Source organism: Miniopterus schreibersii (genome assembly GCF_964146895.1).
Source record: "Miniopterus schreibersii genome assembly, chromosome: 8".
Lineage (NCBI taxonomy): Eukaryota > Metazoa > Chordata > Mammalia > Chiroptera > Miniopteridae > Miniopterus > Miniopterus schreibersii.
In genome coordinates this window covers 47,682,885-47,695,876 of record NC_138109.1, presented here as the reverse complement: position 1 = coordinate 47,695,876, position 12,992 = coordinate 47,682,885, and the positions used below count along the sequence as shown (strand labels likewise).

Genomic DNA, 12,992 nt, shown 5'->3' with positions numbered 1-12,992 from the left:
AAATATGATAGGGTATTTGGAATGAATCTTGATAGAAGAGCCTAGAAGGAAGGGCATTCTGGACAAAGAAAACACCTAAAGCAAACACATTAAAAGCATGGTACAGTTATATAATCTTATTAGCCAATGTCCCCCCAATAAATGTAATTTTAAAATATGAATAAATAAATAAATAAATACATAAATAAATAAAGCAAGCAAGCATGGTACACAATCAGGCCAAAACAATGAAATGACAAGTAATTCAATGGGGCAGAAATGTAGGTTATATAGTTAAGTAATGCTGTGTAAGGTTGCAGTAGTAAGCATAAGGAAATTATAAAGCAGCAGTTAACAAACTTCAGTGTGTTTAAGAATCATCTGAAAGAAAAAATGAACAAACAAATTCATAGACACAGACAATAGAAGGTAGTTACCAGAGGGGAGGGGGGAAGGAGAAAAGGGAGAATGAAGACGGTAAAGGGCGTCAAATATATGGTGATGGATGGAGACTAGACTTGGTGCAGAGAGCACACAATGCAATACACAGATGATGTATCATAGAATTGTACATTTGAAACATATACAGTATTACTAACCAGTGTCACCCCAATAGATTTAATTTAAAAAGAATCATCTAAAGACTGGTTAAAAATGTACATTCCTGAGCCACAGGAGACCCCTGAAAATCTACGATGTAGTACCCAATATTCCAGGCAATTCTAATGTAGGTAATTCTAAGACTATATTTTAAGAAGTTATGATAGAAGACTTTTAACACTAGGCTAAGAAGTTATACTTTTATTTGGTAAGAAACATTTTAAAGTTTCTGAGCATGAAAACAGCATGATAAGAGCTACTTTAGGAGACAGTCTGGAAGAATGTAGGATGGGCTGGAAAAGAGAGAACCTACTACATAGTCCTAATGAGAGGTGATTAAGAAGAAGGACTCATAGATGACTCTCATGGGCCAATGGAAGATTTGAAAATGATGAGATGAGATTTTACAGAAGATGATAAATTTAATTTTAGACCTATTAAAGAATATAAACATAAATTAAGATTTCAATAAACATGGAGAAAATACAGGGTAGGGAAAAAGTAGCTTTACTGTGCCATTGTGGCATTCTTTTGAGTTAATAAAGCCATTGTAATATTCATAACCTGCATATCTTTTTCCATACTCACAACTATAAACCTACTTTTGCTCCACCTGTATATAGATTCAGAGCAAAAAAGAAATGAAAATGGAAGCTGAGAAGAGGATGAGATCACCAAGAATACAGAGTTTTAAACAGACAGGGTAAAATCTTAGAAATACTTCTATTTAATAAGTGGAATGATAAAAAGCACTGATGATAAAGAAAAGAAGTAATCGAAGAGGGAAGAGAAGAAAACTATCCAGGGGAAAACAATTCCACCGTAGCCAACACAGGAAAAAAATTATGAAAAGGAAGAATGGTAGTGTTGAATGCCACAGAGAGACCAGGAAAGAGAAGTGCAAAAGGCCATAGATTTCATTATTTGGTATTTAAGAGGAAACTTTCAGTAGAGCGATGACAAGAAGATCCAGTTTGCAAGTGAGAAATGAAAGAAACAAGTATAGAGTATTCTTGAGAAGTTAGCAGTAAAAAGAAGAGAAATATAGTTTGAGAAGTAAGGTTAAAAAAGAGATTCCTTAGGGAAAAAACTAAGCATATTCATAAAGAAAGAAAAGCCAGTCTAAAAAACACTAAGGATCCAAAGAGGAGAAAGGAAACTGATTAAGTAACATCTTAATGAAGTTGGAAAGAAGGTAGAAGAGTTAACTTAAATAGGTTGAAAGATAATCTCTTGAGATAAGAGGGAACAGAAATGGGTAAAAAAGGAAATTCCAAAATAGAATTTTTTAAGGGGAACAGGTTCAAGAACTCATCAAGATCACCTTAAGTCTCGAAAAAAGTACAGGAGGTGAATTCTGTGTGGAGAGGGAGGTTATTGAGGGCTTAGGAAGAATAGAAGTATTTTGAAAGAGTTACTGTGAAGAAACCATACTGATCAATAAAAAGGGAAGGAAAAAACTAGTAAAATACTCAACTAAGTTAAAATATATGCATTTGTAGTGGAAAATATTAGCCTGTCTTGAGTATATTTTGAGCATCATTTGGAAAGCCAAAGCCTAGAAGACTATTAAAATAGGTGCCCATAATTGAAGTGGTACTTCAGAAGTAGAGCACTGACAAAATTACTGATGAAGGGATTCAAATGGGGTTAATTAGGAAAGTAAAGTCATAAAGGCAGTCTATTACCTCAAAAGACTGAAGGAATGCAATAAAAATTGGAGGCAGGTTAAAAAAGTATGAAAGACATAGGAAACCATTATTACTGAAGAAAATTTTGTACTGCTCCTAGCTCAGTTTACTGAACACGCTAGATTCTTAAAACAATTAAAAAAGATTTCCAAATTTTGGATCAACAGATGTGAATTGTGTTGGAGCTACTGCTTCCTAGCAAATAGCTTAACCTCTGTGAACCTCAGCTGTAAAAATGTGAGTTAAAATAATACCTTTATTTTTATCTTTTAGTAGACAGACCTAACTACTTCATGAAGAGTTATGAGGCTTACATATGATGATAGAAGAACTTTAAAAACTATAAAAAAGATTTGAAAATTTTGTGCATAGAGTTTTTACGTTTAATGCTTAGTTTACATAGATTTATTTTCTCATCATAAAGTTAACGTAGCAGTAAGTGTTGTAGAAACTGAACTGGGAAAGGTTGTAATGAACCAAACCAAAAAATTTTTGAGAAGTAAAAAACTATTTTAAATATTTTAATTATTAATATGAATAATTATATATTTAAATCCAAGGCCATTGTAAACATGTACACTAGAAGCATTTTCTTGAATTTGAAAAACAATTACTATTGCTAAAAAGTTTCTTACCAAAATTTGTCTGGTAATTTGAGTTGTGATTTCTTTAGCATCCAAGACAATTGATGGTGGGAGTGATGACACCTCTGCAGCTTTTAATCCTAAAATTATAAACAATGGGGCTTCAATATTATTATTACTGGTATCATTGTTTCCTTGTAACCAGCATTAATCTTTTCTTCACAGATTTAAACTTCCCTTCTCAGACACTTCTTACTACTTGAAAATTCTCAAAATTAGTTTTCAAAAATTCAACTTACTAATTATAAGATTTAATTACATATTCAAGGCATAGTAGACAAATTAGATCAATTATCTCTCAAGATACCTCTGAGATACAGGAAAATATGTTATGGAAAGGAAAAGAGGTAATTAGAAAATTGAATAATAGTAATAACATTGACCAACTACAAAAGCAGTTGGTTAACAGAAGGTCAAAGTATATATAAGTTTTGCAAGGGAAGAGAAAGTTTAGTCACAGAGATGACCGTACAGCTGAATATTCCTCTATCTAGAAGATCAATGAGAGGGGAATTTCTCAGAAGATATAACAGTAGGTGATTACTCTTCATGCAAATTCAAAGTACCAACTAGTAGTCTCATGTTCTCAGAGCTTAACTTTATTGTATAAATGCCATATATGCTTTCTACTGTGTGCTAACAATTTATTTTATTTATTCTTTAGAATAATAGAAGCACACTAACTTTTACTCAGAAGTTAGTAATTGCTAGGCACTATACTTAGTTCATATTTGATAATTCATTTAATCTTCACAAGCCCACATATATGGAAGATTATCCCCATTTAACAGATGAAATTGAGGCTTATAAAGATAAACATCTGATAGAAATTAAGCTATCTATTTGATTTCCTATTTCAAATGGCCAAAAAAAAAAAAAAAAGATGCTTCCCTTCCCCCCTTACAAGGGTCACATTTATAGCTAAAATAATTTTTGGAGCTTTATATGTATACGTCAATTGAAAATTCTCTGAAACCATGAGATTTCACACATGTTAAAAACAATGTAGATAGAAAATATGTAACCAAGTTTATGAATAGCATATGCTTTGGTAATATACCCCATTTTAAGACTTTAGATTTAATGATCAAGTTCCCAACTTCTGAAAAACAGAGAAAGAACCCTGTCACCTAAAGAGCATGTAAGAAATACATAATTTTCAATTCATTATATAACTTGCAAATATAAACTAAACTACATTTTTCTAAGGATAGATACTAATACTTCTGGGGCCTTCATGTGTTATAATTCTACATAGCTACTGGTTAATATAAGTTTAAAAATAAGCTTAAAATATATTAGTTTGACATAGAAAACAGTCTTAGAGCATATAAGCTCTCAAAAAAATGAGAAAGTTACTTAGACTGACAGCCAAGTAAAGGGGAAAAGAAATTTTCTCTTATGAGAATATGTAGTTTCAGTATATAGATATAATTTCTACATGTAATACCATAATTCTTTTCTTCTGTGAATCCTTTAGAAAGTTTGTAGGTATACAAGATTGTGTCTTTATTCCTTGAGATATTCTTTACATGTTGAACTTCAAAATGCATGTTTTCTACATTAGGATACAGGACATCTATATGGCATAGTTCCAAGAAATGTGTGGCAAACAGTGTGAATGCCTAGAATATAGAATAATGAATTTCAATACTTTTTAAATGAATGAGAAAATTCTATTTTAACTACTTAAACATAAAATTTAGTTCAGTTTTCCAAGTAGCTTAGCAGAATGTAGAAATAAAACTAATAATTTTAAGGCTAACATGGTCAATTCATTTTTAAATGTTTTAAAAGTTTATATTCAATGAAGAATATGTTTATACATACACAATTATGTTACATATGGGAAAGGGAACAAGTCCAAAAGTGGAATCCTAGAAAAAAGTCTGAAGATATTGAAAAAAATGAAGCTTATCAGAAATAAACCTATTAGGTAATCTTTTTTTTTTTTAAATATATCTTTATTGATTTCAGAGAGAATGAGGGAGAGGAAGAGAGAGATAGAAACATCAATGATGAGAGAGTCATTGATCGGCTGCCTCCTGCATGTCCCCAACTGGGGATTGAGCCCGCAAACCGGGCATGTGCCCTGACCAGGAATCGAACCATGATCTCCTGGATCCTAGGTCGATGCTCAACCGCTGAGCCACGTCTGGCCAGGCAAGGAATCATTTATTAGAGAAGCAATCCACAAACAAAATCATAACATTTCCCTCAAATTAAAAAAAAAATACTTTAAAAGCATCTTCTCTCCATGTAAGTAGTTTCTGAACAATGGAATCAATGGATTGTATTAGGTACTTGAAATTGCAAAGCTTTTTAAGTTTTTATATTTGCATTATATTTGGGTTAGGTATTTATAGGGGAAAAAAGGACTGAGAAAATTACTTAGGACAATGATTCTCAAACTTTAGTAATTCCTTGGGGAGCTTGTTAAATATGCAAATTCTCGGTACTTATCCCCCTGAAATTCTCAAGCAGAAGCTGTAACAAGGGTCCCTAGGAAACTGTATTTTCCCTTAGTACTTTAGGTGATTTTGATCGAGGTAGTTCAAGTGTCTTATGACCAGACCATGGTTTCTTACCCAGAGTTACTAAAGCAGATAGGAATTTGAATAGTTGACTATATTTTAAGATATTACCAGTGAGAAAATAAATAGGTTATCAGTGGAGAATTAAAATATTAAGACATTAAAAAGAAAATGTTTGACTGGCAAATGGTTATCCACTGTGGAATGAGGGTGGCAAGGGAAGGAGTAATTTTGTATATGACAGAAAAATGAAAAATACCAACTATCTACTGACCAAATCCAAGGGGAATGTAAATAACCAAATTTATAAAGCAACAGGAAAATATTTAGAAACCCAATAAACTATTTAGAAGTTAGGGACCATGTTCATAATAAAATAATGTCCTCAAAATTTATATATCAAACCAATGTATTATGGTAACTTTGTAAACTCTTTATATTCAGGTTAATTCAATATAACAATTATTTGGGGCCTATATATTGCAAGGATTGTGCTTGGCAGTAAAATTCTAGGTTTGAAAAATAATAACTAACTTTAAGTTCCTTAAATGTAAGTAGCAATAATTATAATTTTATTAAATTTTTATAGTAGAAAAAAATTGTTATGAACATAATATTTGTGTGTCCCCCATTCAAATGTTCAAATCATAACCCCTGTGTGATGGTATTAGGATGAGGGGCCTTTGATTAGGTCATGAGGATGGAGCCCTCATGAATGGGATTAGTGCTCTTATAAAACAGACCCCAGAGAGCTCTCTTGTCCTCTCTGCTATGCGAGGATACAATGAGAAGTCAGCAGACTGCAACCTGGAAGAGGGTCCTTACCAGAATTCAACCATACTGGAAGTCTGGTCTTAGACTTCCGGCCTCCAGAATTATGAGAAGTAAATTTCTGATTATAAGCCACCCAGTCTATAGTATTGTGTTATAGCAGTCCAAACTAAGACAGCTATTCAAAAGGATTACTAAAAGCATTATTCTCAGCTATTACACCTCAGAAATGGATATTGTATTAGTCAGGGGTCTCTCAAGAAACAGAACCAATAGGAGATATATATATCTCCTACTATATGTGTATATATGTATATGTATACATATATATAAAGATTGATTGATTTAAAGGAATTAATGATTCCTTTAAACCATGATTTAAAGGAATTAGTTCTTGTAATTATGGAGGCTCACAAATTCCAAGATCTACTACAGTAAGCAAGCTAGAGATCCAGGAGAGCTAATGGGGTGGTTCTTATATAAAGGCAGGCATGCTCAAGGCCCATAAAAAGCCAATGTTTCAGTTCAAGTCTGAAGGTAGAAAAGAACTAATGTCCTGGTTTAAAGGAAGACAGGCAGGAATAATTCCCTCTTGCTCCTGAGAAGGTCGGCTTTTTTGCTCTATTCAGGCCTCCAACTGGGCCCCACTCAAAACTGATTGAGTGGGGCCCACCAACATTAGGGAAGGCAATATGCTTTACTTATTCTATAAGTTCAAATACTACTCTCATCCAAAAGCACCCTCACAGATATATCCAGAATAATGTTTGAGCAAATGTCTGGGTACTCCATAGCACAGTCAAGTTGATACATAAAATTAACCATCACAATAATATTGTATGTCAATTATAATTGAAAAATAAATTTTAAAAAAAGAGAGGGGCAGAGGGAGAATCTTTAAAGGATATCTAAAAGATATGTTAACCAATCACAATTGGTGTGTCTTGTCTAGATCTGATTCAAACAAAAAATTATAAAAATTCATTTATTAAACAATTAAAATTTGAACACCACTTGTATAATTGATGATATTAAGATATATTATTACTCTCTTTTTAGTGTGAAAAAAAATCAACCATCAGAGAAGTTCAACCGTTGTTAATCTGGCATCTGTACACATCTCTTAAAACCATACTTATTCTCCAAATAAAGACAACAAGTTCATACTTCTGCCTAATATGAAACAGCTATCCTATCATATAAAGTTAACAATACTTAAAGAAACTATGATATAAAGTCAATCCATGTTTATTACATGGTAAGAAAATAAGAGAGGGAAGAAAACAAAGATACACACAAGCATAGAAAAATAAAAGAGAAATACCCATTACTCATGAGTATTACTATCCTTATCCACAACTAGTCACATGGTCATAGCTAGTATTTAAAATTGCCTTCTTTCACTCTCCATTTCATATTCCCTTTGACTTCAGTAAGCACCTCAGCTGGTCATGGTTCTTTAGCGGAGTGGCCGAAACCCTCATTACTGAAGGCTCTGGACCATTAGTAGTCATGCCTGGATTGGGTTGCTCTAGATAACTGACCATAATCACAAGGCATGGTAATACTACAAGACACCTTAAGGGACCTCCTATATTCCAGACGTAGTCTTTCTTACCTTCATTGTGGAGCAGTAATCCAATTTCCCTTTGACAGGACCAATAACTACAGCCAACATAGTAATTCTCTTCTACACTTGTTGATTCAGAGGTATGAAGACCCAAAGTGGCCAGGAGGCAGTCTTAACTTCCAACTGAAAGGAATCATTGTTATGTCTCTTGGTAGAAGCAAGTTCTCTCTTTGGAACTAAGATCTCTAGGCCAGCAGAGCATGAAATCATGGGAATAGGAAGCAAATATTTTGCTAATGGGGCACTAAGGGTAATAGTAAGTGGTGCTACTCTCACTTCTTGATTCCTAGGCCCATGAAACTTATACAGTGGTATCTCAGTTTTCAACTGTCTCTGTCGATGAACATTTCGGTTTACAAATGCCATAAACCCAGAAGTAAATGCTTCAGTTTCGAACACGCCTTGGAATTCGAACATGCCACACGGCTTCAGCTAGTGCAAGATCCTGAGGCCTAGCTGTCGGCTGTTGAGCCCTTGGTTTTCAGATGTTTCAGAATTCGAATGGTCTTCCAGAATGGATTACATTAGAAAACTGAGGTACCACTGTATATGGGAGAAACAGCATCATATATTAGACAATGACTCAGTGCATACACAGGTTTCTGGAGAACCTTGCTATAGCCCCACAAGATATTGCCACCTAGCTGGCACTGAAAATGAGTCTTCAAAAGGTCATTTCACTGTTCTATCAAGGCAGCGGCTGGGGAACATGATAAGACCAGTGAATTCCATGAACACAGGCCCATTGCTGCACTTCATTTGCAAGGAAGTGAGTTCTTGATCAAAAACAATTCTGTGTGGACTACCACAATGGTGGATAAAGCATTCTATTAAATTCAAGGGTGGTAGTTTGGACAGAATATATTCAAAGAAGGCAAATCTGTATCTAGAGTAATTACCTACTCCAATAAGAACAAATTGCTGCCCCTTTCATGATGGAAGTGGTCCAATGTAATCCACCTGCCACCAGGCAGCTGGCTGATCACCTTTGGGAATGGTGTCATATTAAAGGCTCAGTGTTGGTCTCTGATGCTGACAAACTGGGCGCTCAGTAGTGGCTCTAGTCAGATTGGCCATGGTGAGTGGAAATCTATGTTGCTGAGTCCACGTATAACCTCTATCCATGCCACCACAGCCACTGTGTTCCTGAGTCCATTGGGCAATGACAGGAGTGGCTGGTGAAAGAGGCTGACTGGTATCCACAGAACAGACCATCCTAACCACTAGATTATTAAAATCTTCCTCTGCTGAGCCACATTTTGGTTGAGTATTCTCATAGAACACAAATTATCTTCACATTTTTTTCCTATAAGAGAGATTTATCCACGTACCTCTTCCCAAAATTTCCTTGTCACCAATTTTCTAAGCATGTTACTTCCAAGTCGCAGCCAGACCATTGGCCACAGTGCATAGACTGGTATATAATCACACATCTGGCCATTTCATGTTCCAAGCAAAATGAACAAGTAGGTACTCTGCTTGAAATTCTGCCCACTCAGGCAATTTCCCTTCACCACTGTCCTTCAGGGATGTCCCAGAAAAGGGAAGTAGTTCTGCACCTGTCCACTTTCCAGTGGCACCTGAATATTGTGCAACACCATCTGTAAACCAGAACAGTCTTCTCTTCCTCTGTCAATGGATCATAGGGGATTCTCCATGAGGTGCAGGCTGAGAGAAAAAGCAATGTAGCAGATGTGGGGACCATGAGCATTTAGGCCATTTCTTCATGTAACTTACTTATACCTTCAGCACTGACTTAGGCTTGATCACCCATAATCACTTCCATTTGATAATGGAGTGCTGCTATGCACACCCAACTTTATGGCTGGTGGGTTAGATAATACCCAGTTCATGATGGGCAGTTCAGGTTGCATAATAACTTGGTGGCCCATGGCTAATCATTCAATCTCTACTAAGGCACAGTAGCAGGCCAAGAGTTGTTTTTCAAAAGTAGAGTAGTTATCCACAAAGGATGATAGGGCTTACTCCAATGCCCTGTGCTATAATCAACCTACAAGGCCCTGCCAAAGGTTCCAAACAGCATCTCCATCTGCCATTAATACTTCAAGCACAATTGGCACTGCTTGGTCATGCAGCCTAAGTAGCAGAGCAACTTGCACAGCTGAACCTGTTGTAGAGCCTTCTTTTGTTTTGGGCCCTACTCAAAACTAACAGTTTTCAGGTCACTTGGTGAATGAGCCAGAGTAACACATCCAAATAAGGACTACGTTGCCTCTAAAATTCAAAGGACAATTGTCTCTTTTACAGCTGGAGGGTCTGAATGTAAAAACTTATGCTTCACTTCAACATGGGGATATCTTAACATGCCTATATGACTGGATTCTAGAAATTTCACTGAGATAAAAGGCCCCTGTACTTTTGTCACATTTATTTCCCCCATCTAACACACAGGTGTCTTACCAATAAATCTAGAGTACTTGCTACTTCTTGCTTACTAGATCCAATCACCATAATGTTATCAATTTAATGGACCAGTTTAGTATGTTGTGGCAGGTTAAGTGATCAAGGTCCTTGCAAACTAAATTATGACATAGAGTTAGAGTTGATATACCCATGAAGTTGGAGATGTATTGCTGATATTGCCAGCTAAAAGCAATCTGCTTCTGGTGGTCTTGATTGACAGGTATAAAGAAAAAAAGCACTGGCTAGACCAATTAGCTGCATACAAGGTATCAGGGGATGTTTTAATTTGCTCAAGCAATGAAACCTCATCTGATACAGCAGCTGCAATTATAGCCACCACACAGTTAAGGTGACAATAATCCACTGTCATTCTTTAAGATCCATCTGTCTTCTGCACAGACCAAATACATGACTGGAATGGAGATGTGCAGGGAATCACCACCTTTGCATCTTTCACCTCTGCACTTCTTCCCACAGGACAAGCTGGGAATCCACTGGGCCCAGTGTGAGAGAGACCTGAGCTAAAAACTCCATTTATCACCTGACTTCAATAAGCCCCTACTAACTGGTAGACCACAGTGAGTTTTGGGTCTCCTGGAATTATAGTCAGTTTAGATCCAGTGGCCAATAGTCCTCAAAATGTCTGATTATTTCCTTTCCCCCAATTCAGTTATCCTGGTAAAATGGCATAAGTCCCTTTAGAAAAGGCTGGGAGAACGATTAAGAGAATAAATTTTTGGCAGTGTACCAGAATCCTTCCTCAAGGGGATCTGGCTTCCCCTTCATTTAAGAGGTTCTAGGTCTATAAACTGGCTCAAGTCTAGAAATGCTTGAGGGGCTATGACTCTCTGTTTTTATGATTCAAGACAGACTTTTGTTCACTTGACCTAAAACTTTTGTGCTTATACAGTACAAGTAAGAATTTAATAAGCTTCCTATCTATTTCACTTCTAGAGACACCATGATCAACTAGCCAATGCCACAGGTCTGAAGTTAAGACTATTCTGATTGCTGCTTTGGCTCTGCTGTTTTGGTAGCCTCACCAACTTTGCCTTTGGTGGTTGAGTGTCATCAATTGGATCCTACCACACTGAGATCCAATTACTTCCTTATATTTAGGGTTCCAAATTCAGTGACTGCACTTTCCACTGCAAGGTCTGGCGTACAGAGAAAAGCAATAACAGAGCTCTTCAAGGATGCCTGGGCTCTCTCACAAATTTTTTTCTCAAAGTCATGGTGAAAGTTATGTTTTTTGGACTTGTCCAGGGCGGGTAAGTGGGTCTTAAATGATAAATCCACAATAACATCCCAATTTCCCTAAGCTTTTGAATCCCTTCCTCTGTGAATGAAAAAAAAAAAAGGGGGGGGTGGTCTATGGAAAGTAACCTCACAGGGCATCTGATCATAAATTCCTAACTGGGCAAGTCCTGGTGAGTAGTCATGCCCCAGGACTATAACTTCTTTCATGAAAGATTTTAAGCCAGCCCTGTCTATTGCTCTTGTGCATCTAGGTTAACATACCTTTGAAATATCAGAAGTAATACCCCTAGAAGGGGGTATTAACTCTCAAGAAACTACGTAATTTTAACTATCTTGTAATCCAATCCCCACCTTGCTTTTTTCCCCACCTCCATGTAATCTTCTTTATGTTCCCCCCTTAATTTCAAATGCATAAAAGAAACTGCAAAACTTATTCCCCAGAGCACTTGGGATCTTGCTCCCCAGCACATGTCAGTTTGGCTCAAATAAACTCATAAAAATTCTCTACAGGTTTAGACATTTCTTAAATCGAGATCTCTACATTAAAACAAGGCAGTCCAACACTTCCAACTCACCATGGGCAACCTTTTGGTTCATGTTTCAACCAACCAACCAAACATCCCACATTGCAACATTAAATGCAAAAGCTCTGCCGAGCGAGTCCGTATCAATAAATTCAGTTTGATCCAACTTTATGCTCCTTCTATGATTATCCCATATCCTTAATATCCAGTTTCACACGTTCCCCAGATTTCTATCTGCATAAATTAGAACAGTCAAGTAGTTTTTTTGACGTATAGTCAGTGTACCAACTCATGGACCATACTTTGTACCTCACCTTTAGGGGCCTGCTAGGACCTGCATCTAGTTATGGTCTAGAAGCAAAGAAGGTTGCTAGGAATGGATCCTAAGGAAAATCAACACTGTTTTACATGACAACTGCCTTAGGGGAGGCCATTACTGCTTCTTCAGGATTACTGTTAATCCACTCAGATGGGGTGTCGAAGCTACTCCCACTGAGGCTAGAGAAGCCTCTTCTGACAAAAACGACTCATCAGAATTTCATCAGGGTCTTCCCACATGTCCCCATTTCAACTTGTAGGATCCCATTTCTTCCTAATCAATGTTCTCACTTTAATAATAGAGTTGCTACCATGTGGCTAAGAATTCAACCTGCATAGTAATTCAGCCAGTCATAGGATGAGATTTGGGTTGGATTTTCAGTTATCTCAGTCCTGTGGCTACAGGAGGTAAGAGACTCCTTCAGGGCACATATAGAAGCTTTCAGGTCATTTATATAGAGATTTATGCAGGCATTTGAATTCCTAAGCTCCTTCTTTTCTTTCCCCATTTTGTCCAGTAACATTAGGAGCAACTAGCCAATCTCATATTTGTTAGTTTGCCAAAAATATTTGAAAGTATCATATATAGTCACCCAGCTCCTTGCTCCTCATAAGTG

The 12,992-nt window shown here is 36.3% G+C and overlaps 1 protein-coding gene across 1 annotated transcript in view; it reads right to left on the bottom strand.

Moving 5' to 3' along the window:
* Nucleotides 1–12,992, bottom strand: part of MSH4 (mutS homolog 4) — a gene marked incomplete at both ends in the record, with an annotated part of 52,756 nt that overhangs the window by 1,755 nt on the left and 38,009 nt on the right. Inside the window, 2 exons of the mRNA XM_081145370.1 lie at nucleotides 2,906–2,994; nucleotides 4,365–4,539. Coding sequence (XP_081001496.1) covers nucleotides 2,906–2,994; nucleotides 4,365–4,539 — 264 coding nt within the window. The remainder of the gene's footprint in view (nucleotides 1–2,905; nucleotides 2,995–4,364; nucleotides 4,540–12,992) is intronic.